The sequence below is a fragment of the Dromaius novaehollandiae genome, chromosome 2 (assembly GCF_036370855.1).
Source record: "Dromaius novaehollandiae isolate bDroNov1 chromosome 2, bDroNov1.hap1, whole genome shotgun sequence".
In the NCBI taxonomy this organism is placed as follows: Eukaryota; Metazoa; Chordata; class Aves; order Casuariiformes; family Dromaiidae; genus Dromaius; species Dromaius novaehollandiae.
The window spans coordinates 46,760,462-46,785,825 of NC_088099.1; the positions used below are offsets into that span (position 1 = coordinate 46,760,462).

A 25,364-nucleotide genomic window follows, 5' to 3' on the forward strand; every position below is an offset into this window, starting at 1 on the left:
TCGTTCCCTAGTGAATGTTCCCTGAGATACGGACTTTCCATCTTATCAAGTTCCACTGAAAATTGAAAGCTTCTTTGTAGGATCCTAATGTGAAGTAAAGTATCTGTTGCCTTAGATTAAACACCAGAAGGAGGCAAGTTTTGCTCTGTGAAGCGATAACATCCAGAAAAATGAAATCTAAGCCTGATTGTTTTCCAGGAAAGGTGCTGGCAGAGCTAAGATCACCAGCAGTTGTAACAGATAATATTTGAAAAAAAAATGAAGTTTCTTCCTGAGTCTTCATAAAAGCTGGTATATGGGGTTTGCAGCTTTGAAGTGCTGAGCCATTGCATGTGTAGGCTCTGTCTGTCTGTGCCAGCACTTGTCACTGAGTCATTTTTGCTGTCCTCTAGGTGCTCCGGCAGGAACAAGGTTATGCCTGCCTTGCACCAATTTGTGCTTGGTTGTGCACATGAAAGCAGGCAGAAGCCATGGGTGAATCTGGCCATGGAAAATGAATTGTAATGCTCAACCTTCAGTTGAAAACTAAAGCTGTCAAGTTATTCCTCCTTTTGACGCTCTTGAGGAGAAGCAAAAGTATAAGAGAGGCTAGAATTAAGGCAGCAAAAACTTCTACAAATGTCAGTGACATAGTCTCTAGCTCAGAAATTGTCATGTCATTGTGAGAGAGAGTTGAATACTGTTTCTTTTCTGTAAAACTTCAGTTGAAACTGAAAATAACCAAAATGTTTTGGGGTTGATTTCTTTTTGGATAGGGGGAGCCGGGACCCAAGGGGCCACCAGGAGATGATGGACTTCCTGGAAATTCAATAATGGGACCAACGGTAGGAATTCTTTGAGACAAAAGGTGGAACATAAACACAAGACGTATGTAAAGCTTTTGCTAGACTGTAGAAACCACTTGCACGAGTTCTTCAGAAGAGTAACCAACCAATTCTTCAACATTTCCATCATTCCAGATTAAGCCAGTTTTGAAAATATACTTCTGATCTATTCAAATAAGAAACACAAAATGAGTTGAATAACTAGTTCAGTGTACTTCTGAAACTTCCCTCAGGAGATCTGCTTCATTAGGAAGGTAGTTCTTTAAATTCTTCTCTACTTTTCATTATCTCCTATGGTCTTTGACACATATACTCTTTAGTGAGTATAAACTGAAAGGTATTAGTAATTTTGGCTGTTGTGTTTCAGTCTTGCAAATCCTGGGCATTCAAAAACATAGGTAAGACCCAACATGATGACTTTAAAAGATATGTCTTTTGGAAGTACTTATTTACATTTAGGTTACAGAATAGGATTTACTTGGTTATATCTTTTTCATTCTTAATTTCAACACTGAGGATGGAGTACAGTAGTTTTCAGGAGGATTTTCGTGCTCACTATGCAAGCATTCAAAAGTTAACTGGCAAGATCAACACACACAAGTGAAAGACCAGAGATGACACTGAGGATTCAGTGGTAACGTGGGGATTGCAGTCTTTGAAAAAGTGACCAGGTTGTTCAAAGGAGAAGGAGAATTGTTCTGAGGAAGCTTATCAATTTTTTCAACAGAATTGGCTTGTGTACAGGAGGAAGAAGAGCAGCAGAAGAAAAGTGCTCCTAGGATCATTTTCAAAAGGGTCATGACCAGTACCCTTTTTTTGATGTTGCTGGATAGCCCTTTGATCTATATGCATTCAACAGCTTATATTTTAGAATTTTCAACAACTCTATAGTGACTTGCATTGTCTATAATCTGGAATGTTAATTCACTTCCTATAAAAAGAAGCAATAAACTTGACCTAGTTTTCCATACATACATACATAATAATTTAGGTTTTGATTATGCCAGTTATTTTAAGTTTTTTCTCAACACTGAAATTGTCCATTTTTTTCTTGCTGGATATGCAAAATCCCATCTGCAAGCATTTTTAAACTTTTTCCTCTTATTTACACATGGGGATGTTGAGAGAAAGTGCAAACCATGGATATGAGATTTATGTTTATTCTCTATCTTTTATTTTGTTTTTTTAAGAGTGGAGAAGAAACTGTCTCTACATTACTGCTTCAGGAAATCACTTTTAAAAAGCTGTCCTGGAAAGGATGGTGGTATAGAGGAATATCAACACACCATCAGTGACAACAATGGCACTTACCTTGTTGACTTGCAGTGAGTCATTGTGGTTGTGTTATCTAGACCCCTCAAAACTGTGAGAGGCAATAATCATAGAAGCATTCCCGGACCATCTTTTCTATGCTTTGGATGTAGCTATAAACAAATTGAAACTAAATAGTCTGGACTAGAGAACCATCATTTATGACAGATTTGGAACATAATCCTGAATGGATTTATAACTGCATTACTAATGACAAAACCAGCCAATTCTTGTAGAGGAGAATGTGTTAACATGTATTTGATGTTTACAGTGGTCTGCTAAGACTAAATGAAAACATCTGTTTGGCAGTTCTTTACTGCACTGGAATTTGAGGTAAAAATAAGGATGAATTCATGATTTCCTTTATTGTTAAAAAATGCTACTAAATAGTTTTTTAAAAAGCACTTCTCATTTTATCCAAAATTTCAGAATTATTTAATATGAAGAAAAGGTAAAATTGGCTTTCCATTACAAATCTATTTATGGACTAAAAGTATACTTGCTGGTTAAATTTTCTCAGAACTGGATCAGAATTCCATGATTTGGAAATTCTTTAGGAAACATGAAGAAACATCTTCCAAGGCTGATGTAGTTTGAATCTGGTGATCAGATTGTGTTTGAAGTCTTTCAGTGAAAGACACTGTGGACTGGAGAACAGGAGAGATTCGTACTGTTATGAGTGAACTACCATGTACAGTTTTCTTTCAGTGTAAAGCATGCCTGCATCCCTATCCCAAATTCCTTCTTAAAATGGTTTCAGAGTTTCATCTTAACCAGAATATTGTCTTTCCATTGCTTCTCTTCATTCACATACCTCCTGAGCTAACCTGCTCTGTATACCTTGGGGAGAGTCAAAGCAGCTCTTTCATTTTTCCTTGACAGGACTAAATTGGTTGGGAAGATCTGATTGTATGTGTCTATGCTAGAGAGGTTCAAAGACATTTGGATGTCTTTAGACACTGATTTTGTTGGATATCTAACTACGGAATTTGTTGATTTGCTTTCCAGTCATGGACACTGGACTTAGACAGAGCAGTTCCTGAGACTGGAGCTGCTATTAGGACTCCATTCACAGTTTCTTGAAGAGTTACGCTATTGATGAAACTTCCAGGCAAAAGGCACTTGTGAAATAGCAGTCCCTCATTGTCCAGTCAGTTGTAACTTCTTTTTTCTAGGTACTTATTTTGTCTGGAATAGACAGGAGAAAGGAATGCTGTTTGCATGAATTCTTCAAGATGTGTTATCTGTACGTACATTAAAAACTGACCCTGCAGCACTGTCTTCTAGAGTCCATTTATATTTCATGGCACTTTGGGACTGAGCGCACTGCTCCTTGTATGGCCATACACATATCATGCTTAGGAGTGGAGTGGGTGTGTGACCTACAAGTAGCAATAAAGATTTCTGATTGGCAGTACTGTCACATAGGAAACTTACTTTCTTGTTTTTGCAAGGAACAGCATATTGTAAGTTCTGCTAATTTGCTCATTAAATATCAGGAAAATCAGGAATGAAGTGGGGGAAGAGGAGAAGATTGATATTTGCTTTTGTTTTTGTAGAGAAAGGAAATATTGAGATTTTTCAAATGTGCAGAATTCTTAGTAGGAGTCAGCGGAAGAGTCAACATAAGCAGTGATGGTCTCCTGATACAGAGCATTTTACCATAAAATAAGAGAAATTATATGTTTTTTATAATATAATATGTTATGTTTCTTTCTTTTCTTTCTTTCCCATGTAGAATGCTATTTTACTTTACTGTATGAAAGAACCAGTGTCATTTCTCTGAAATGCAAAATGTACAACATAACTCAAGATAACTTAAGGCTGGCATATCATGTCAGTATTGTTAAACTCACTGTTCAGATATTACAACTGCTATCCCCCAAAATCATGAAGTAATTAAAAAAAACCCCTTAGAATAGCTTGAAACTAAATAACCAAATTAAACTTTAAACAAAATAACTTTAAACTAAAATAGCTTAAAAAAACCTTAAGTCATAACTATTGGTTGGCTGAAGTTGTCAATGTTCTGAAAATTTCTCTCTGAAACTACAAATCTAGAAATTAGATGTTACTTAGTAAGACCTCTTATTCTTCCGAAATCTTAATTTCAGCAACTGAAACTGCATTAAAAAAGCTTAAAGATTTCTGAGCTTTGCAAACAAATTGCAAGAGCTGACAACTGGTATTCTATATTTCCAAAAAGATCTTGAACAGTTTCTTCAGATGTTTGTAAATACATGTTTTATTGTGGTAATAACTGATGATCCAGTTACTGGCACAGTGCCTGATTTTTTTTCTATTTAGGGTAACCGGGGGTTACCTGGACTACCGGGACCACGTGGAGCAAAAGGAGATGGCCACAAAGGTGAAGCTGTAAGTATAATTTTAATTGTATACCTTTCCTTGCTGGTAGTTAGATCCCGTGGTTTGATTCCCACAAAAAATGAATTGCTGTATGATAACTCAATATTTAGGTTTTTAGAGGTCATTGTTACTTTGAGATAACTAAGTGCGTTTAAGCTTCTCTTTCCTCCTTTAGCTAATTTAAGTATCTCATATATATTTTGAAGCCCTTTTCTGTCCTAAATACAGTGTCAGCTCTACAGGCAGTGACAACTGGACATAAACTGGACTGCTTTCATTTCAGTATCATGAAAGGGATACACTGTAATGCCATGAGCATCTTCATGGCCTGCTTGCTCATGTGTTAAATCTAGTCACTGCTTTGAATCTCCCTCCCCACCCCCCTTCTTTTTTTGTCCTTCTCTCTTCAAGATCTCTAATAAGATCTGCTTAACCAAATCTTGGAGCCTTCAATTCCTTGATTTCTCAGCTGGATTTTGTCCTAAAGGGCAGATCCTCTTTTTTGAAGACTTGTCCTTCCTTGTTTTTCTGACGGTTAGCTCCTGAGAGAGTTAACACCTGAACATTCCAGCTGGCAAATTCCATTACAAGGGCATATCAGCACTCACTCTAAATCTCAGTCATCCAGTTGAAGATGTTTTACAGCTTAGGTATTAGAATCAATTCATATTCTGATCCTGAATCACAGCTAGGACAACCAGGTATCCTAGACTGTGTCACATAATCAGTCATCTGCCTCTTTTGATGTATTATGGAATAACAACCCAACTGAGAGGGAACTGAACGGTGAGACCTCCCTTGTTCAGCCACCTGCTCCAGGGGCATCATGGTGAGTGTAGTCTAGGCAACATTAGGCTAAATCTTATCAGCAACATCTGAATTCAGTTATCTCCTGTAGTATGATTGTAGAGGTACGTTTTGGCCAGCTGGTGGAGATGACTGCTCAGGCTCAGTACAGACATTTGGTTCTTTCTCAAGAATTTTTTGCCTACTGTGTCCTCCACAGTGTCTGTGAGAGACAGGGAAAACATTTGCCTGGAGGGTGGGAACAGCAGGTGCTGCCCAGGTCACACAGCCAGTGATAACTGACCAGCGTGCTCCTGAAAATGAAGAGGACCAGGTTGTGAGGGAAGCTTGGAAGCACTGTATTAGGCAGAACATGTGATCATTGCTATAACCGAACAGTGATTACTTGTAGATGAGTTTGTATCAATATATTCAGTCTTTCTTTAAAAAGCTGCTTCTTGTTTTGGGACAGGGAAGATAAGGATGCCTCCAAGCAGCATGAAGAGCAGTTAAATCGGCTCTGAGGGACTGACTGGGGAGTTCAACAGAACAAACTGTTGAACACAAATATACCAAAATACGTCAGTTCTGACCTGACCCCAAAACATAGATGGGTTAGATCTGGGATGCCAGAGACAATGTGTAATGGCTGCAATGTGTGAATAGTGGAGCAATGCCTGCTTTCTGACTGCTTTGTCTGAGTTAAGAACAGTTCTAATGTTATTAAGTCAAGAGCTGGACTTTTCTTCTACAGTCTGGTAGTCTTTTCAGGTTTCCACTTATGATTGAGGATGGCTGCTGCTGAGTACACGTCACTCATACCAAGAATTTTGACAAAATACAGATGAAATGGAGGGATTCATAACTAGTTCTGTAACTCTTTTTTGTGGAAGAACAGAGGTACTACTCCTTTAGGCCAACTACTAATGTGCTTTTTTATTCATCTGACGTACCAGGGACCTCCAGGACCAGCAGGGCCTCCAGGACCAGCAGGCCCAAAAGGTGTGGGAGATCCTGGACCGAAGGTACTAGTATAATGGTAGTACATGCATCTGAACAGTGGACATGGTAGACAATCATCTCCAAAACCAAAGGGTTTAGATTAGGATGCTATATATATAATAAAATGCTGCAATCTCATCTCTTGCTTTCCATAACAGTCAGAAGATAAGCCCGCAATAGGCTTTTCTGCCATGTTAGATGCAAATCAGTTCTTGCTTTATTCACAGATTTGATGCAAATCTAAAGATTTGCCATAGACGAAAAGACCCAGGACTTTTCTAGGTACTGGAGTTTTCATGCAGAAATCAGAATCCAATGCCAGCAGAGTATTATGCACCCGAAAAATTGTCTGTCCCAGCAATTACATGGATTCATGATTTATAAGAACAAAAGGAACTTGTGATCTGCTTTTTGATCTCGTATATAAGCCAGGCACTATGATGTCCTTAAATTTGTTTCTATCTTCTGCTTTTCAGAAACATAACCATAAACCTTGTTTTAAAAAATAGCAGTTGTGAGAAATTTCACTACAGCTATTCTAGGGGTTTCCTTTCAGTATAAAATAAAATCTTTTATTCCCATTTTGGATTTGTTTAACTCAAACTTCCTTATATTTAATCTTATTGTATCTTCTGTCTGCTGACTTAAAAATTGTCTCCACCAATTTTTCTTCAAGTAGCTACTTTGACTGAGCAATTTGTCTTGTTACAGAGACTATTTTTCCCTCCCCTCAATAATTTTCATGTCCTCTCTCTAAAATCCCTTCAATTTGTCAGTTCCCTTCTTGAACAGTAGAAAGGGATGAGATATTCCTGTAGGAGTTGCATCAGTCTTTATGCAAAAGTAATAAAACTCTATATTCCCACTGACATTCTAATTTAAATTTCTGGGGATTGTAATCTTTCAACCATGGCATCACAGTGTGAGGTCATCTTATTTGATGACCTGTCATGACTTTCAATTTCTTTTCTTGGAAACACTGCTCTCTGTATGTTAGATTGTACATACAGATATAAAGTAAGATGCCCCCAGACATTTTGTAGTGATAACATTTACTGTGTTGAGAGTCAGATCATTTACTTCTTTCCAGCTGAACAATTGAACCACTTTCTTAACCTTCTTTAAATGTTATCTGAGATCATTTCATGCTTTTTCCTGGCCATTGATAAAAATGGTAAATAATACATAGTTTTAAAAAAAAAAAAAAAACACTCTTCAAAATCCCACTAAAACCAGACATAGTTAAAGATGAATTGCTGTTTACTGCTATATTTTGAGACCTATCAGTTAGCTATATTTTTATTTTTTTAATGTCTGCCTCAATAATTTTGTACAGTATTCTAGGATTTTAATGAAATTCTCTTCTGTAGTACCAAAAGAAATGCCTTATAAGACTATTATATCAAGGCTATTACCTTTATTTCGCAAACATATAATCTCATACAAAAAAATCTGTTTAATTTAGCAGTATCTATTTTCTGTTTGGAATGTCTGTATCAAATAGCGTCAATGAAATTACTTTTAGCTCTTTAGTAACCAAGTCATGTGCCAGCCCTTCCATTACTTTATGTGAAATGTCTTGATAAGTGCTAATGCAGATTAGGAGCAAAAAGCCAGGTTTCTCAGATATCTATTGCCAAGCAATTGGTTATTCTAGGGATGAATGGCTTTCAGTTTTGTTTTTTTGGGGAGGGGGATATATTTTTAAGACTTTATTTTTGTTTGTTTATTTTAAATGGGAATTCTCATGTCCCAGGAACCGGAGTTGAAAGTCCTTTCTGTTTGGGAAAAAATGTTTTTGGGCAATATTTATTTTGCTTTCTCCTGCAACAGGCTCTCTGCTTCCTATTTCACATATATAATGAGGAAATCATTAAATAAAACCACTCTGTGGGATATTTTAAAGCAATTTCTTTTATGATTTTAGTCTTAATCTCTTCTCTCCTAATTTTTATAATGACTTTTATACTGTAGTAGTTACAGTGTGACTTTTTAGGTCACATTGATTAGAACTTGAGAATAGTTAAGGTTATTTTTAATGAAGAAAATTTTGAAATTTTTCAATGTTGTATTTCTAATTCCTTTATCAGTTTGATATTTTTCCCAGGAGTTTTGCCTCTAAGCTAATATTAAAATTTAGATAAAAGTTTGTGGTCTTCTCATGGGAATCCATTTCTAAGAACTTTAAAAATATCTCAGTACTTCTGTTTAACTGCCATTTCTTCTGACTCCTTTGGAGCCTCATCTAATCTGTTAGCTATTTTAATACTTACGGTTTTCATTTTCAGCTCTAAGTGATGTAAATCATTGCCAGTTGAAGCCACTTTGGTATATTCATATTTTATTTATATATTTTATATATATATATATATATATGTATGTATGTATGTATATATGTGTATATATATATATATATATGTGGCATATTTATAAAGGCATCAAATCCCAGCAACATTTACTCATCAGTCTCTTCTCCATCAATGAAGAGCATGTGAAGCATTAGCACCTCTCCAGGTCTGTGGGCTGAAGCACGTTTGTGATATTAGTGAAGGAGGTTTACTGGTAGTGTCTTCTTTGTGGATAAACACAGACTATGATCTGTGATTCTGTCAATTGAACGTTATTGATTAATAAGAAATTTGGAAATAGGCATGTCACTTCAACCAGGGTTTGACTGAACAAAAATGAAATAGTTAACTGTGACTAAGAGATGAGACTTTTATAGTTTAATTGGATTTAATTATGATAGGAAATAGTATAACAGAACATCAAATAACAGAAACCTATCTCCCAAAGCCCCTGTCTTCAAAGAAGCCAACAAGAGATTAGGCAAAGGTGAGCTGATACATTGCCATCATTATTATCATGTGTTTTCTGAGAATTCCAGGTCAGATGAGGGTTATTTTGTAAATTAAAAGTATATTCCACATTTTCATAGAATCAACTATATTGTCACAAAAATTTTTGGGATTAGATTGATTCTAAGAAGCAGATTGTTGAAAAAATATGGATCAAGAAGAAACTGCCTTTTCAGGTTAATAGAACAGGGCTTTCTGTAGTTTTGGGAGCTGAGCCTTATGAACAAGACCCCAGAATCTGCAGGCAATCTGGTTCAGGCAAATGCACATGCAAACTCAAAGTCTACTTGGGTGATCTGCATGAATGTTTTAGTCTGAATTGCACATGCAGGTTACGTGAACCCACAACCTGGATTTCCTTCAAATGACGCTAAACTGGGTGTAATCTGGAAGTACACTTAACACACTTTTACCACCAAAGCGGGGGCAGTATAAGGAGCCGATTAGAAGAGGGCCAAAGTACATTCCCTCTCATGTAACGTTACATATGGTGTGAACATTAGGTCTATCTGCACCAGCTGCAGACTTACTCCTATTGGGCCTGTAGCACTATTTGCTGACAGCCTTGGAGGCTGCTTATCAAGCAGAGGTTTTCACTCAAACCATTTGTGGAACAGATTCAGAATGCACTATATCCATGGGATAGGGGGAAGTGGCGTATTGCTCTAGAAAGAGTTCTAGTACAAAGAACCCCATAGAAGTAGCTCTCTTTGCAAATAACACAATTAGACCAAATCATGCTTATGTTAAATTTTGTGTGAAAAGTCTTGTGCAGATCTACAGGTTTGATTGTGTTGCAGTGTGATGCTGAGCATCAAATATGGCCTCTCAGAGAACTGCTTATCTAACAGCATCTGTCAGAAAATTAAAAAATCAAGAACTAAAAACTTCTGATAAAATTAATTTGTATTTTAATTTTAAAAAAAGATAAGTTTATTTTTCATGGTGCAGCTAGATTGGTGTATTCATCCAACTAGAGCTAAATATTTTAGGGGAAAAAGACATATTGGTTCTATGAATGGTGAATGGTGGTAGCTGTTGCAATTTGGGACTGTTGCACCAAAGCATGCACTGCACAAAGAGTCACATCTGTGATTTAGTTCCATGCTTCTGGACTAAACATGGTGGAGGGCACACAGTAAAAAACTTAAAAATACAAACAGCTTTTCTCCCTCTCCGCAATTTTCTTACCCTGTTTGTTTACAAAAAGTTTTGAATCCTTGCTGTCTACATAGCTTCCTAGGAGGAAAGGTACCAGAAGGGCAAAAGATTCATCTGAATTGCAAGAATTCCCCCATAACTTAGCTTGTAGAATGGACAATCATCTGTTTTTTAAATAAAATATAAGTGCACTGGCTATCTCTCATCCCTTCCCCCCCAAAAAAAGGAATATAAAAAGAACAGCAACAATTTCTGCATATTAAAAAAGGACATTTGTTTGATAAAAGAGACTCATAAATTTACACACTGGTCCTCTGAGTATCATTATATAAGAATGTTCCACTCAGCTGAATCAGAGCTCTGTTCTCCTCACTTTCAGAAATGGCTCACATATGTGCACACTACAAGATAGGAATTTTATTTGTCAGAGGTCAAATTCACATGAAAACAAAGTAGGAACATGTGGGATGCATTCATTCCTGATGGCACCCTATTTTCTGTAGCACTAAAATAGGGGCACAGAATGTCAGAATATAGTAAAAAAAGGATCTAAAAGCACTATTGCTGACTAGGAGGTGGGTGACAGACATTCATGTCCTCAGGAGCACAGCACTAAAAATAAAGAAAGCTTCATTCTCACTCATCGGGTAACAGAGGAAGTATTAAAACCCCTAGCATTGTCCCTAAAGCATGGACATTTGAGCTGGATCCAGTTACAGGATAAATATCTTTTGCAGCTTGGGTCCTGTCTATTTGAACTAAACTGAGGAAAGGAGAGATGCAATGTCTCTTTTCTTACCTGTTCTTACAAATACCTTTGCTAGCCACTAGCTCTCTCGCTAAAGAGAATACTGCTATGTCTATTGTATGTTTCAGTTTCAAATATACAAGCTTCACAGTAAATGAGATATATACGTTTGGAACCTGAGATTTATTTTTAGGTGACTTTTAGGTCACTTAATGGGTTTTCTTGATATGATAAGGAATGATTCATTTTCTTGAGATGATAAAAAATAGGCATTGGAGTCCTCTGCTTTACACTATCTTGGCTCAGCTCTTTATTTCTTGTTTCCATGTTCATTTGAGTGATGTTTTTCTAGTTCACTATTTTGCTGATGGTGATGAGCTTATCTGCAAGCACAATATAGGAAATGAATTATAGCTTATCAGAGAAAAGTACTAAATCCTTCTTGAAATGAATTCCCTGAAGGATAACTTAGTGTCACACCTTAGAAACAAGAACTGCTCCATTTTGCAACTCACAAAGCACAAGGGAAGTCTTTTTCCTCCAAACCAAGAAGTATGGAAACTTTTAGAATTATTACAGAGCTCTACAAAAGAGCTTTTGAGTGTATGGTATTAGCTAATCATGTGAGGCTAAAATTCAATCCTTCACCTGGAACAGCCCAGCATAAGAATGTGTTGCCCATGGGAAGAAAGAGACAACTTCAAGCCACCCTTGTGCTCTTTTTATTTAGGGCTGGTCTAAGTGCAGGTATATTGGATACTGGACCTTAAGGAATTATTCACCTGTTTGATTATTTCCCGTTCAGCTTCCATCACAGCTGCTTACAGGCTGCTTCATAGTCTGTAGCTGCCAGGAATGTACTAAAAACAATGTGTGCTACAAAACCTTATCTCTATATCCACCTCAGCGGTGCTCTGGCAAGTCTGCCAAGTTTCACAGGGAGGTTGGGGCAGAGAATCATTTGCCTGCTCTATGCAACATCTACTCTAGAAGAGTTTTCCTACAAACAGCTTAAGGCTGTATTATGGTGTACAGGGACATAGGGGACGAGTAATTTTTTCTTCGGTAGTAGATGGTACTAAGTAATAGGATGGCTATAGTTGTTTAAGCTCGTGGTATTTGCTAGTAGTATGAAAATCTCAAGCTAATGGTACGAAAATGTTTTGAGGGATGAGTTGAGAAACCAGGCAGTTTTTAAAAGAACAAGAATATCTACCATTGATGCCACTGCAGAGGGGCCATAGCACCATATACCAGACTTAAGTACTACAGTCTACAGTAATTTTTAAGTGTTTAGATCTTCAGCCAGAATATGCCAGAGAAATAGAGCAGAAAGTTTAAGGCATTGACAGTATCATGGGTCATTGCATTAGCAGGGAATGTGTAATATAAAAGTCCCAAGTCATCACAAGAGGAAGATGATCTCTGATACTTGAGAGGAAAACTAGCCTTCTCCATAGTTCCCTTTTCCAAAACAAAATGAAACCAAACCAAACAGCCCCCCTGCCCCAGACCCTCCTGATCAAATCTGAGGGAGAAATTCCTTCCTGACTGAAGCTGGCAACTAGCTTAACCCACAGACTGTGGGCTTGACACACAAATTTAAAGTTAAGAGCATCCGTGTATCATTCCTGTGTCCTGACTCAAGTTGGCCAGTCTCCAGTGCTTTGGGAGACAGAGGAATAGAAAATAAAAACAGAAGCCAAATGTTGCATCAAGAAGGAAAGAGTATTATAAAGCTTAATCTAAGCCTCAGCATTTGGATTCAGAGTTCCCACGTCTCTGAATCCATCAAATTTGAGCATAGCGTAGGCCCTAATATGCATATATGTAGAGAGGTGTATATATAGATAAAGCACAGATGTCTGTGGTTGAGAAAGAGAGTATCATAGCCATATACAGAAAATCTAGGCTGAAGTGATCTCTCATTAAAGATTGAATCTTGGGCATTTTACCTGTAAGCACATTATAAACTAGATTATAATGTGAAAATTGTACAACTCCTCATGGAAAGTAAAGGAAGTCAGTAAAAAATTCTGCTTTTTTGCTTCCTTCCTGTTTAATCAGTTTGATATGCTGTTTCTTTCAACCCACCACGAATGGCAAGTGTCATCTGTGATCTGTATAATTCATACTTGCACCTCTCTTCCAGCTAGAATGCTCCCTCTGCAGGCACATCCATTTTTTTGCGCTTTTCTGAGTACAAAAACAAGTAGCATTAAGTGTACTTATCTTTTAATGGTTCACTGGGTTTTGTCAATGAAAATTTTTGTTTTGTCAAGAAATACAGTCTCTTGGCTCTGATGTTAGTATGTTGGATGATTAGTACCTTATCAGCACATTTCTTTCTTTCTTTTGCGTGCGCCTGTATAAACATAGATTTAACAACTTTTCTTACTAAACCTGATTCAGGATTTTCTGCTTCTACAGCTGGTTCCATTACTAGTCACTGTTTTTTCTTTTCAAACTGATGAGAGTTTTTTAGTGATAAAGTGCTGGACATATACCTATTCCCTCATTTGTAAAGTTTGGGATTGTGGAAAACAAAGCTTCCTGTGCCTTTCCCCCACCAGCATCTCCTGACATCTATCTACTTGTGTTTGGCTTGTTTGCAGCCCAAGGGGCAGCACATGGTTCAGCATTATTCACGTTTCACCCTGGATAGCTGGCTGCTGCCTTGTAACTACCTGGTGGTTAAGGGATGAACCTTCCCTGCTTTTTTCTCTCTGAAATCATAAATTGGATTTCTCTCCTTTATCCAGCCTCCAATTATCACCAAAACTGTTGTAAATGAATATCCTTAAGGCATCTATCTGTCTTATGAATTTGGCTGAAATCAGCTGATGAGTTCAGAATATACTGGGGGAAAGGAGAGGAAGACTGACACTGACAAGCAGAAACACAGGCATGGTATCACTTAAGCCTCATTTGCTTAAGAAATCAAGCTAAAAATGTTTATAAATTCTACCACCATTAAGGCTTTTTATGAAAGCAAGGGAAGGGCTGTTCTTTGTCTTCTCCCATGCCCACGTTATTAAAATTAATTTTTCATAAACACATTACTTTGTCAATTTGGGAAATTAAATGGCTCTAGCTTCAGAACGAGTACAGTATGGGTACAAGGGCATGGCTACTGTTGTGCCTTACTAGTAAGCTCCCAGTCCATCTTGGTAAGACCCTGCAGAATGTGATAGAAGAATGTTGTATTTTCCAAATGAGTTTTCTTTCCTTTTTCTTCTGTAGCTGATAAAGTTCCAAATTATAATGATAACTTTAGTGGTGAGTTTGATCACATGAACCTTTTCTTGTGAATACAGTGTTCCTAATCTAGAGTTTAAGTAATGTGGATACACACATTTGGTTTTTTTTACTTATACTGCAACTGTTGAACATTGTTTATCTTTGTAATGTTTGTTTGTTTTTTAAGCTCAATAGTTTGACTGATTGCTTCATCCTGCATTTTTCCAGGAATGTATAATGATGTAATATGTTAAGTGGATGAAAGGTATGACACTTAAGAGGTGATTGAATTACTGACACTACTGTGACTATTTCCAGGGAGACTGTGGCATGAAAGGCTATCCAGGGCCCCCAGGGCCTCGGGGAAGCGGAATGATTGGTCCCAAGGTTGGTACAATGTTCTTTTGAAACTTTCTACTTTTTTGTGATGCTGGCTGCCAGGTTCTCTGACACCACAACATCTTCTTCAACTACTTGTTTTACCTCAGTGCAATTGCAGGAGGAATCAGACATAAAAACATGGGCAGTGACTTCTAACAACTTCTAACAACTGGATTAGGAAGGAGTACTGATGGGATGAAAATTACAGTTACAGCTAATCTGTATGAGATTACAGCTGGAAATTAACAGGACTATGGCTACTAATTTGGTTAAATGATGCATTCCTTCTGTTTATGCTGTTTCCAAGAGATTCTTTTATGGGGAAAAATATGTTAAATATGAATTTTATAAATGCTGTTTATGCTCAGTGAAATAAAATCCAATTAATTGCATGAGTAAAGTCATTAGAAAAGAGACAGCAAAATGAAAGTTCAATTCTATAAGTAGTCATTATGCAACATCTGGACAATTTTTTCCTCTCTACACTAAAATGATTTATAATTCCCCCCCACCACCAAAAAAAAAAAAAGAACTGGCAAGAAAAATAAATCCATTCATGCTTGGATTTCTTTGTTATAGATGTATCCATCAATTATTTACACAAAGGCAATGGGGAGAAACATTTTGTATATATTTCTCCATGCTATTAAGTTAAAAATAGATATATATTTTTGTGGCTTTTTCTACAGTTTACTTTGCAGAGATTAATAGAAGTCTCTGCTGGCATTTTGAATAAGGTGGTATCTGAACAGAGAAACACAGCTATTACCAATGCTTTACAAAAATGCAGTGAGCAATAGAGTATGAATATTTTCTCAGGTCATATGTTTGACTTTGCCTTGCTTTCTGAAAGCTGCAGCACTTTTGATACCTCACTAACTCACATGTACACAGTCTGTTTAAACAGTAATTTTAGACTGAGTGTCAAAATCCCACAAAAAATATACTGCTTCCCCAAAGCCTTGCAGAATGTAAAGAATATCTTAATGGGGGAAATAAATAGCATTTTGTTTTCAGGAGTAAGGACCTGCTTGCAGTATCTAGTTCTTAAGGTAATCTATTTAGCACAACACGTACTATGTTTTGAATGAACCTTGCTTAAAAATACTTATAGTAACAGCCTTTTTCCACAAAGGATTCTGTCAACGTTTGTGCAAAATCTTTTGCCATATATGAGAGTGATGGCTTTTCAAAGATCACTAATATCTTTAACTTAAATATCTAAAGCTAAATGTTTTTATTTAATGATGAGTAAGTTTTTACATACTTCTGGCTAAATATTCAGCATATGCAAAATGTAGGTAGTTTACATATCACTGAATGAATTCCTTTTACTATATTGAAGTAGGGTGATTTTTTATTAACAGATAGTGATCAAAATCCTATATGAAGTCTACAGAAACTTTTATAAACTTGGGTCAAATTTGGAAAACAAATATTTCATTTTGATGCTATCAAAACAAAATGCTTCAGTTTCTCCATTTGAAATGTTCTCATTTAATAAATCGCAAAAGGGCAATCAAAAAGTTTTCAAGAGACTTTTAATAACTTGATAATAAAATCAGACTTACGATGAACTGTTAATATCTTATGAACAAAATAATTAATGAAGATTAAATTAATTTCTTTTTTAAAAAAAGACATTCTTCAGGCTAAACAGAATTTTGTAATTGGGAAGGAGGGAGATACTGGCCAATAAAATTAGCCGTATGATTCCAAGGGGAGAGAAGAGTAAGATAGTTGAAGATAGTTCAGTGGTGTCATTGATCTTAAATCAACACTTTGCTGTATCTAGTTGAAAGCTGCAGGTTTATATTTCAGCATAGCAGATTCTTAGAGGTATAACGCACACAGTGTGAAGATGCGGAGACATCCAGATGTGCTCCAGATGAGCCATCCCTGGGCCTGGGCCATTACAACAGTGTTATTCATGCTGTGCTCAAGCTAATCAGCCCTGGTGAGCTGCTGTGCACACAAGGCTGTGCAATAGCAGGGCTACTTCCTAGATCCAAGTGAATTATTTCTGTACAGCCCCATGTCAACCTGCACAGATGTGTGAGCATCTGCAGAGCTGGCAGCAGAGTCCCTGCCCTGTGACCCCCTCTGTGCTGTATGGATGTGCCCAGGCTTGTACTGGTCAAAGCACACCAGAGCTCTCCAGGGCTTTTCTCCTCTACGGGGTGTCTCTGTGACCCTCTTTCCACTTTTGTCATTCCCCAGGGGGAGAAAGGAGAGATTAGTCTCTCTCCAAGGTACGTGGGTTTTATCTGGCTTTTATTATAGCTCCACACAGCAGCAGATGCTATTTTGACTGTTCTCTCCCCCTCTCTCACTTCTGCTTCCCTGAGTGACTGGTGCTCCCAGAGACCATGGCACTACAGTGGCTTTGAATATATACCTGGTGCATAGGAGCTAATGTGCCTGGCAGATTTACTTGCATTGGGCTTTATTGCTGTGATCCTTTGCCCCTCTGCTCTCAGTTGCCCCTGCGTGGAATGACTGCACAAAGCTGTTGTATAAAAATGGCTTCTGTTTATTCTACCCAGACAAAACAGGGCAAAATATCACACTGTTTCATGGGCATAATTTATTCTTTCATTATTTTTTACTAAATTGCTCCTTTACTTTCCTGGGAGTTTGCCATGGATAATTACAATGATCCACATTGTGAAACCATAAGCAAAAGAAGGATTAGAACCAGTCTTTGAAAAGGCTTTACTCTAATTTTCACTTGTAGTGAATTTGAGAATTACTAGGGTTAAAGTTTATCTGCTAATTCTTCTGTATTTGCCCCATTGACTGCTACAGGGTATTATGGGACGGAAAGGCTTGCCAGGTCCACCTGGCCCCCCAGGGGACAGCATACAAGGAAGCAAGGTAACCCAGTTTAATATGGTATCTTTCCACACTTCTCAAAATTTTCTCTTACAGAGTTTCATTGTCTCTTTTCCTGCCTGCATAATTTCCATGTAAATTCTGTTTGCAACTAAGTCAGTTAACTCCTACAAATATTCTTTGTAAATTTAAGTTTCTTGTTGATAAAGTATGTAATATTTACTTTAACTGTTGAATTTTCAGGATTGGTGGCACCTGATTGCTCTCCTAAATCAGTGAGAATTATTCTTGCTTTTACTAATATATTTAACTGGAAAAAGTCTCATCTCTGTCACATTGCATTGATTTACTTAGATTTAAAGCACTTTGTCCTAAGAAAACATCTAGGTTTTGCTCTGGATGCTCATATAAAAACAATGACAGAGATCTACCATGTTTTGCCAAAATAAGTCAAACTACGCATAACTGTAGAAATATAAATTACCAACTTCCAACATACCTTTTGTCAGGTTTTCACTCAAATAGTTCCAGTCATAACCATAACTTCTCTCCTGATAAGAAGAAATACAAACATAGTAACATATTGTGAACATTCAAAGTTAATAAAGTGCCTTGTCATAAATGTGTGGAAGAAGATTATTAAAACTGGAAGATCAAATGGAGAACAACACGAATTTCTCCTCTGTCTCTTAAATAAATACTAAAAGTTGAACAAATGATTGAATATTTCCCTGAATCAGGGGGGTTGTGCTCAGCCCTCCGACTCTAGATCAAACCACCAGTGAATCGGTAAGAGGAGCACTTGTTTAGCTGGATTAAGAAAGACCCCTGTCTATACTGCAGTTGGCTGTAGACACTAAAGCCAACAGGGAATTCTTTGACAAAATGCATTTTTATTGGAAAACAGTGATTTGCCAAAACCAAAAATTTTCCTTGTCAGCAAAATTTTTCATGGGAGAACATTCCTCTGGTTCAGGGTAGAATTATTTCATATAAGCCTTACCAGGGAATCACCAATTCCTTCTGACTCCTTTTTTTCAATACTTGTTCTAATTCCAGCTTCAGAGTCCTGTAGCAGTCTACCTGTTTTTATGTTCATGTTCAATCATTTTGCTCTTAATACTGCAGAGAGCCCTTCGCTTTTTCACTGTGAGGTTTTTCACAGCATAAAAATGTACTTTACTGTATTTGGTTTTTTTAGTTATTTTCACCTCTTTTTAATGGTGATGATTTATGTCATCTCAAGATTTTCATAGCTTTTTGTTGAGAAATCTGTACGTGGTTAGAGTCTTCTGACTGTTTAGACCTTTGATTTTGATCAGTTTGCAGCTTTATTCTATATTGTTATCAGTAATCACATGACTACTGGGTACTCTGATGTGAGGGCGTAGGGAACTTCTTAATTTTCTTTCTCTATTTATTTTATTTGCAGAATCTTTGGAGGCTTTTTGCTCTATTCTAGTAGAAAATAAAAAAACCCCAAACCCTGCCATCTCTGTATGCTTAATGGGATAGGAAAACTATTTCCTGCATGACTTTAATAAACATTTCTGCTGTAAGTGTTTCCACAGTCTAATATTTAGAATATATCTTAGTTAATTCAATGGTTGTGGTGAGGTTAGTTATAAAAGGACAATTGCCATTCTGAGCAGAAATGTTTCAGCAATTGAATGCATCTGATACAGGAAAAAAAATTATGAAAATTATGAAAATTATTTTCCTGAAGAAAGATAAAGGTTAATGAAAACATTCTCCGAGTGTACATATACATATGTGTATATACATAAATACATAGATGTTACTTTGGTGTTGCTATGAACAATATCCAAAGCATATTTTAGAAGTGTAGAGAACTCATAGTTTTATCATGGACGATTTTCAGCTGAAGAACGTGGTCCACTGACACACACTGTCAGATGAAGACATGTTTGTAATGTAAGAATGTAGAATTTAAGGATTTAAGAAAATAACGTGCTTTAGACACAAAAGATCTTTGTCTTTGGGTCTGAAACCGTAACTGTAATGATATGGTGGATCAAACTCAGCTGGTGTTGTTTCTGGAGTAGTCCATAAATTGTGCTGATACAGTCTTTTCCTTAAAATTTTCATCCCTTAACAAGTGCTTATTGGTTTTCTTAATTATTAACAACCACTTCTTCCTTAATAACTTTGGCAACTGCCTTGCTTCTTTAGTACCGGTTTCCTGTACACACTGATGCTTGCTTGATCATCTGTCTCTCCTGTCTTTCTCTCTTCACAGCCATGCCAAGCTTCTTTCTTTTTGGCCACTCTTCACTGTCTTAAGGCTACTGGATTTGAACTGTCAATATCACTCCACGTATTTTTTTTATATACATAGTGCTCTCTCTGCATATGGTAAGAACAATATATAGAAAATTTAATGGGTTTCCAGCAACGTTATGTTGATAGAAACATTCACAGCTCTTCTTTTTTGTGTTTGGTTTCCTCTCAAAACCACTGTCTAGACATTCTCAGATCTGCACTCAATTCAGAGAAAGACAATTTTACATAAGTCTGCATGTTGATTGGTAATCTAGCAGGATATTAGGGTCAAGGATCCAAGGGTGTGCATTTTTACACACACATCATTTTGATTTTTAAGATAAGGCTGATGGTCAAGTTTGAACTGAATTATGTATGTGGATTGAACTGGGAAAGCAATAAATATTTCAAAATTAATAAAGCACTTTTAGTTTTTACTAAACAATAAATTATTACTTCTATGATAAATCCTATCTGTGCTGATGACTGGTTGCACAAATAGACGAAGAAGGATTGGTTCTATGGTTGACATTTTAAAGGATAAAACTCATACGTGTGCCTATGAGAAATGTCAGCTGTATAGGTATTTTATTTTAGAACAATAGGTCTCGTTCAATTTTCATTGCCTAAACACCATCTTAACCATGTCAATCATGCTTTAACAAATGACAGCAATAAATCAATAGTTTTGTTGTATCTGACATTTAATATTAGTGGAGGATCACAGCAAAACAAAGCATATCTTAATTCTGGTTCATGTATTTGTGCTCTGCAGCTCTGTTAGCGGATTAATCAGGAAGTCCTATGGTGATTCTAGGCAGTTAGGATAGTCAGCTCCTGTGCTGGAAAGCAGGCATTGAAACAGACTGGCACACTGCGTTGCACTATGTTTAAAAGTAATTTGCATTAATAACCTACATGAAGGAGTCGGAAAGCACAGTCCTGTTAAAAAGTGAGTTAAATTAGATGTTCCTACAACAGTGCCAACTAAATTGCCTTGTACATCCCACTGCCTTAGTAATATTTCATATTTTTAAGAAATTCCTATTTTTTCCAGTGAATCAGCTATGTAATTTACTGCAACATGATTTATTTTCCAGTATCCAGAGTCTACATAGTGGCTGAATTTTCGCAGCTGTAAGAAACTGGGTGGGGGGCTTAGGGAGAGGTCTGCTCACAGAGCAAGAGGGTGCTGCTTAGCAGGTCAGTGATATCTCATCCTGGTGAGAAGCAGTGCATTTTAGTTCCCCCTGAACTGGGGGCTAGTGTTTTGAAAACTATATGATTTATTGTATAATACAAATATCTGGCTTTCTTTATCATGCGTAATGTTATAAAGTCAGTAGCATAGGGTTAAATAGCTTAGATTTTATTTTAATTTTCAGCTAAACTTACTTACTTTCCATATTCTGTTCAGGGAGAAAAAGGAAATCAAGGTTTTCCTGGGCTAAAGGGTTCGATAGGAATTGGCCTTCCTGGACCAAAGGTAAATCCTAGGTTTGCAGTAAGAAAAGAGGTAACCTTTTTTCCTCCTTTATTGCTTATTTGGTGTGACATGTCTTTGCAGATAAATAGAAGGCAAAGACCTTGCCTTATATAGACAGCAAGGTAAGTGCTTCCCATGTCTTGTGAGCTTTGGAGTCAATAAAAATCCCAATTGTTATTCTGGATCAGGCTCTGAACTAAGATCTAGAATAAGGTCATAACTCTTAGCAGGAGAATAATATAAATCAAATCATGCATTCAATTATTTTGAGCCTTTTTTCAGGTATTACAAAAAGTCTTTCCACTATTTGTCAGGCTTTGACAAACAAAAATTTGCTATTCAATTAATGTCTTTTAAAGGCTTTGTTGTATTAGACTCAGTTTTTTTCACAGTCATTGAAGCCCAAACTTGGACTTATTACATACTAAACAGGTTGATATGGAAATTACGACAATTTCCTACAGCATATCCTCCATATATCTACTTCCATCTAACAAACTCTGTGCAGATAGAATTTAAGTACTTTGATTATTTGTCAGTGATTTTCAGGTGTGCAGCATCTGATGGGAGCATCCTAGCCAAAGGGAGCTAGGGCAAATGGTCAGTGGCTGCCAGGGCGCTGTGCACGTTCGGGGCTCCCTGGGGACAGTACCGCAGAGGGGTCCCTGTGGCGGCAGGGCTGGGCCACCCTGCGAGGGAGCAGGGCAGCCAGGGCAGCCCCAGCCCTGGGCATTAGGCATCACCGTGGGCTGGTGGTGCCCTTGGGTCCTCAGCAGTGTGGACGCCCAGGCCAGCTGGGTGCATACACCAGGGAGCACAATGAGCCAAGGAGGTGTCAGCCCTGGTGCAGACATGGCACGCAGCACAACTGCTTTAACTCACAGCACAAGCCTGGGCCAGCCGGGCTGCCCTTCTGCAATAGCTGCAACAGATCAGAAGCAGCAAACTTACCGTGAAGGCTCTGCTTGGAAATCCTGAGAAAAAAACCATGGCAGTCTTCATGGGAGAGCAGAGATAATCAGGCCCCTAACTTTAGCACTTACTTGTCTAAGCAGGTGGTCAGTGCCCCCATAGTCAGCAGACGCAAGAAGTCCCCTCCAGGGAGATGCTCAGAGCCCCCATCAATTATTGCCTGCCCTAATGACTTTCATGGTACTGCAGCCTACAGTAGCTCACATTATATAGCACTTCTCAGACTTTTGTATTATTTAGTCTGCTTCAGCTTTTATGAAACAGTGAATATCAATCTCTCTAATACAGATTTGAATTTCTGCCCTCTAAATTCTAGTTTCTCTCAGATGCAGAATGCTACATACTAAAGCAACAATTGTGATATTTTCACTATGTTTCATATTCATCTTGTATCTTGGCTAGTCTTCATGACCTGGTGTCAATCTCTTCAAATACTTACAATTTTTCTGTATGTTCTTAATTTAGCAGACCTGTCACACAGGAAAAGGAATGGTTTATTTCAGTAGGAATTTCAAGCAGTGCCACATACCAGACAGATAAGGTTTTAACATAAGTATGTGTAAGAATAGCAGCACGACCACAGACAGCAGATCAAATCTGCTTTCCCTTATGCTGACATCATTAACTTTGATGAGGTTACAGTAAATTCACAGAGGGGTAATAGAATGTAATATCCTTTGCTGGATATTGTGATTTGGTGAAAGTACAGGAGGAAGTGTCTTCCAAGAGCTTGCTTAGTGATTTCCTTAACACCATGCAGTAGCTATACACAGTTTTCGGGTTTATACAGGTTTGAGTAAGATCAGACCCAGAGAAGTCAACAGGTTTCCTTAAAATTGATGGCAATCACGATAGCAAATGTAGTAAAAAAGGGGATATCTATGTGGTTCCATTGGATGGGTGGTAACAAGGAATAATAGCAAAATTCACAGTACTCTATTTAAATTTCTAAGGTCTAAAATTTCGGGTGAAGTGTAGGGTAGTGAATAATTTCCTGAGAGACATAAAAACCTGTTCTGTACAATCTCCTTGAAGAAATATCAAATTTAGATCCTGAATGTTTCGATAGTATATTTCATACCTGCCTCATCTGAAAACTGCCTCTTGAAATACAGTAATGTTGATCCCTCTCTCTTTTTTGAAATCAAAAGGTCTAGTCAATTGAGGAAAAAAATGCAGAAATTGCTTTTAAATGTGAGACTAGGTATTTTCAAAGTGATATAACAGCCCAAGCATTCCTTTTCCTCTGTTCTGTGCAAGCGCCCAGTATTTCATGGTTCTAGTCAAAGCTGATGTGAGTTTCTTTACACTGACTGATTTGAGGCAGTTAAGTCTCTTCATAGGTTTGCGCTAACATAGGTCCAATATAAACATTGCTGCAGAATTCAAGAAAATCAAAGAAGTGAAAACCATTATATAGCTCTGAACATCTGCATAAAGATGTCTATCCCCCCACACTTGAATCAAGGTAATTTTTCATAGAAGTTTCTTTAAAATGTTTAAATTTGCAGCGTTGCTTTCTCTCAGGTCCTGCTTTCAGATGTTCTATTCATAATACCTACGAGATAAATCAACCACAAAAAAAAAAAAGAAAATTATTCTTAAAAATGAACTGAACCAAAACTCCCGCTCTGACTACCAACAAAACTGGACTGACTGATTAAGTTTAATACTGCTGTTTTAAATTAGGGAGACTATGGAGATAAAGGTGATCCAGGGAACAAAGGTGCCAAAGGAGAGATTGGAGACCCAGGACCTCCAGGACCAAAAGTAAAATACATTTTTATATTACTTACTTTTACACAATAGAAATTAGACAAATGAGTATTGTGTTAATTGTCTCACTCTACATGCTTTCAGGGAATTTGGGGAAGAAAAGGTGAACCTGGTCTTTCAGTGAGTATATACATGAGTTAATTTGAAAGCCAGACTTTTATTTTGGAAAAATATTTAAATATTGTGTCACATTACACAAGGTTGATTATAGGGCATTGCCTGCATTTTGGAGGTAAATAAATAAATAAATTCCAGCATTCTGAAAACTAGAACACACAGCAAATTAATTAATATTCTTTTTCAGAGAGAAGAAGTTATCAAACTTATTAATGAAATATGTGGTAAGCATTCCAGCATGAAAAAAATACTGAATTTATATTTCCTGAATGATTTTTTCCTCTACATGTTAGTGTGTAAGGATACCATTTACATGAAAAATGCTTACTATTTCACCAGAGCTATATTGGAAGTAGTTTCGTCCAGCTCTGTTTCCATTTATCAGTACCAGTAACTATATATTACATTAATTTATTAATTCATTAATTGAGCCTAACTGACTGTAAATCTGTTATTTCAGTTAATTGGAAGGTGGTTTCTGATAAAATGTCTGAAATGGTTATTCTTCTAGGTTGTGGTATCAGATGTAGAGTAACACCACTGGAACTAGTATTTGTCATTGACAGTTCAGAAAGTGTTGGTCCAGATAACTTCAATATTATCAAAACTTTTATGAAAACAGTCATTGACAAAGTATCGGCCAACCATGCTACGACACGTATTGGCATCATCAACTTCAGCCATAAAGTGGAATTGGTATCTTCTCTGAAGCAATACACAACCAAAGAACACCTAAAATCTACTGTTGATAAAATGCCCTACCTAGGAGAAGGCACCTACACAGCTTCTGCTGTCAAAGAAGCCATTAGGTTATTTGAGGCAGCACGTCCAGCAGTAAGAAAAGTGGCTGTTGTAATAACAGATGGACAAGCAGACACTCGGGACAAAATACAACTGGATACTGTAGTAAGGGAGGCCCATGCCACGAACATTGAGATATTTGTAATTGGGATTGTTCAGAGGGCTGATCCTCATTACGATGATTTTCTGAAAGAAATGCAACTCATTGCCACTGACCCTGATGCAGAACATGTTTACCAGATAGATGACTTCATGACGCTTTCAGGTAAGAGAAGTTACAACAGACAACTTTGAAGCAAGTATATAACAGAGTTTGGCCTTTCCCATAGCAAGGCGAGGCAGTCAGTAGAGGCCTGCTGAATATCAGTTTTTGTCTCTCTTTTGGATGCAGCTGTTTCTTCAGTTTCTCTTGTTCT

At 37.2% G+C, this 25,364-nt stretch overlaps 1 protein-coding gene across 2 annotated transcripts in view; it reads left to right on the forward strand.

Annotated features, from left to right (window-relative positions):
- The window catches only part of COL28A1 (collagen type XXVIII alpha 1 chain), a 100,824-nt gene that overhangs the window by 67,544 nt on the left and 7,916 nt on the right, over positions 1 to 25,364 (forward strand). For both annotated transcript variants that reach the window (XM_064506376.1, XM_064506375.1), the window contains 10 exons: positions 756 to 824; positions 4,443 to 4,511; positions 6,245 to 6,313; positions 14,616 to 14,684; positions 17,487 to 17,555; positions 21,214 to 21,282; positions 23,944 to 24,024; positions 24,115 to 24,150; positions 24,335 to 24,371; positions 24,659 to 25,213. In XM_064506376.1, coding sequence (XP_064362446.1) covers positions 756 to 824; positions 4,443 to 4,511; positions 6,245 to 6,313; positions 14,616 to 14,684; positions 17,487 to 17,555; positions 21,214 to 21,282; positions 23,944 to 24,024; positions 24,115 to 24,150; positions 24,335 to 24,371; positions 24,659 to 25,213 — 1,123 coding nt within the window. The remainder of the gene's footprint in view (positions 1 to 755; positions 825 to 4,442; positions 4,512 to 6,244; positions 6,314 to 14,615; positions 14,685 to 17,486; positions 17,556 to 21,213; positions 21,283 to 23,943; positions 24,025 to 24,114; positions 24,151 to 24,334; positions 24,372 to 24,658; positions 25,214 to 25,364) is intronic.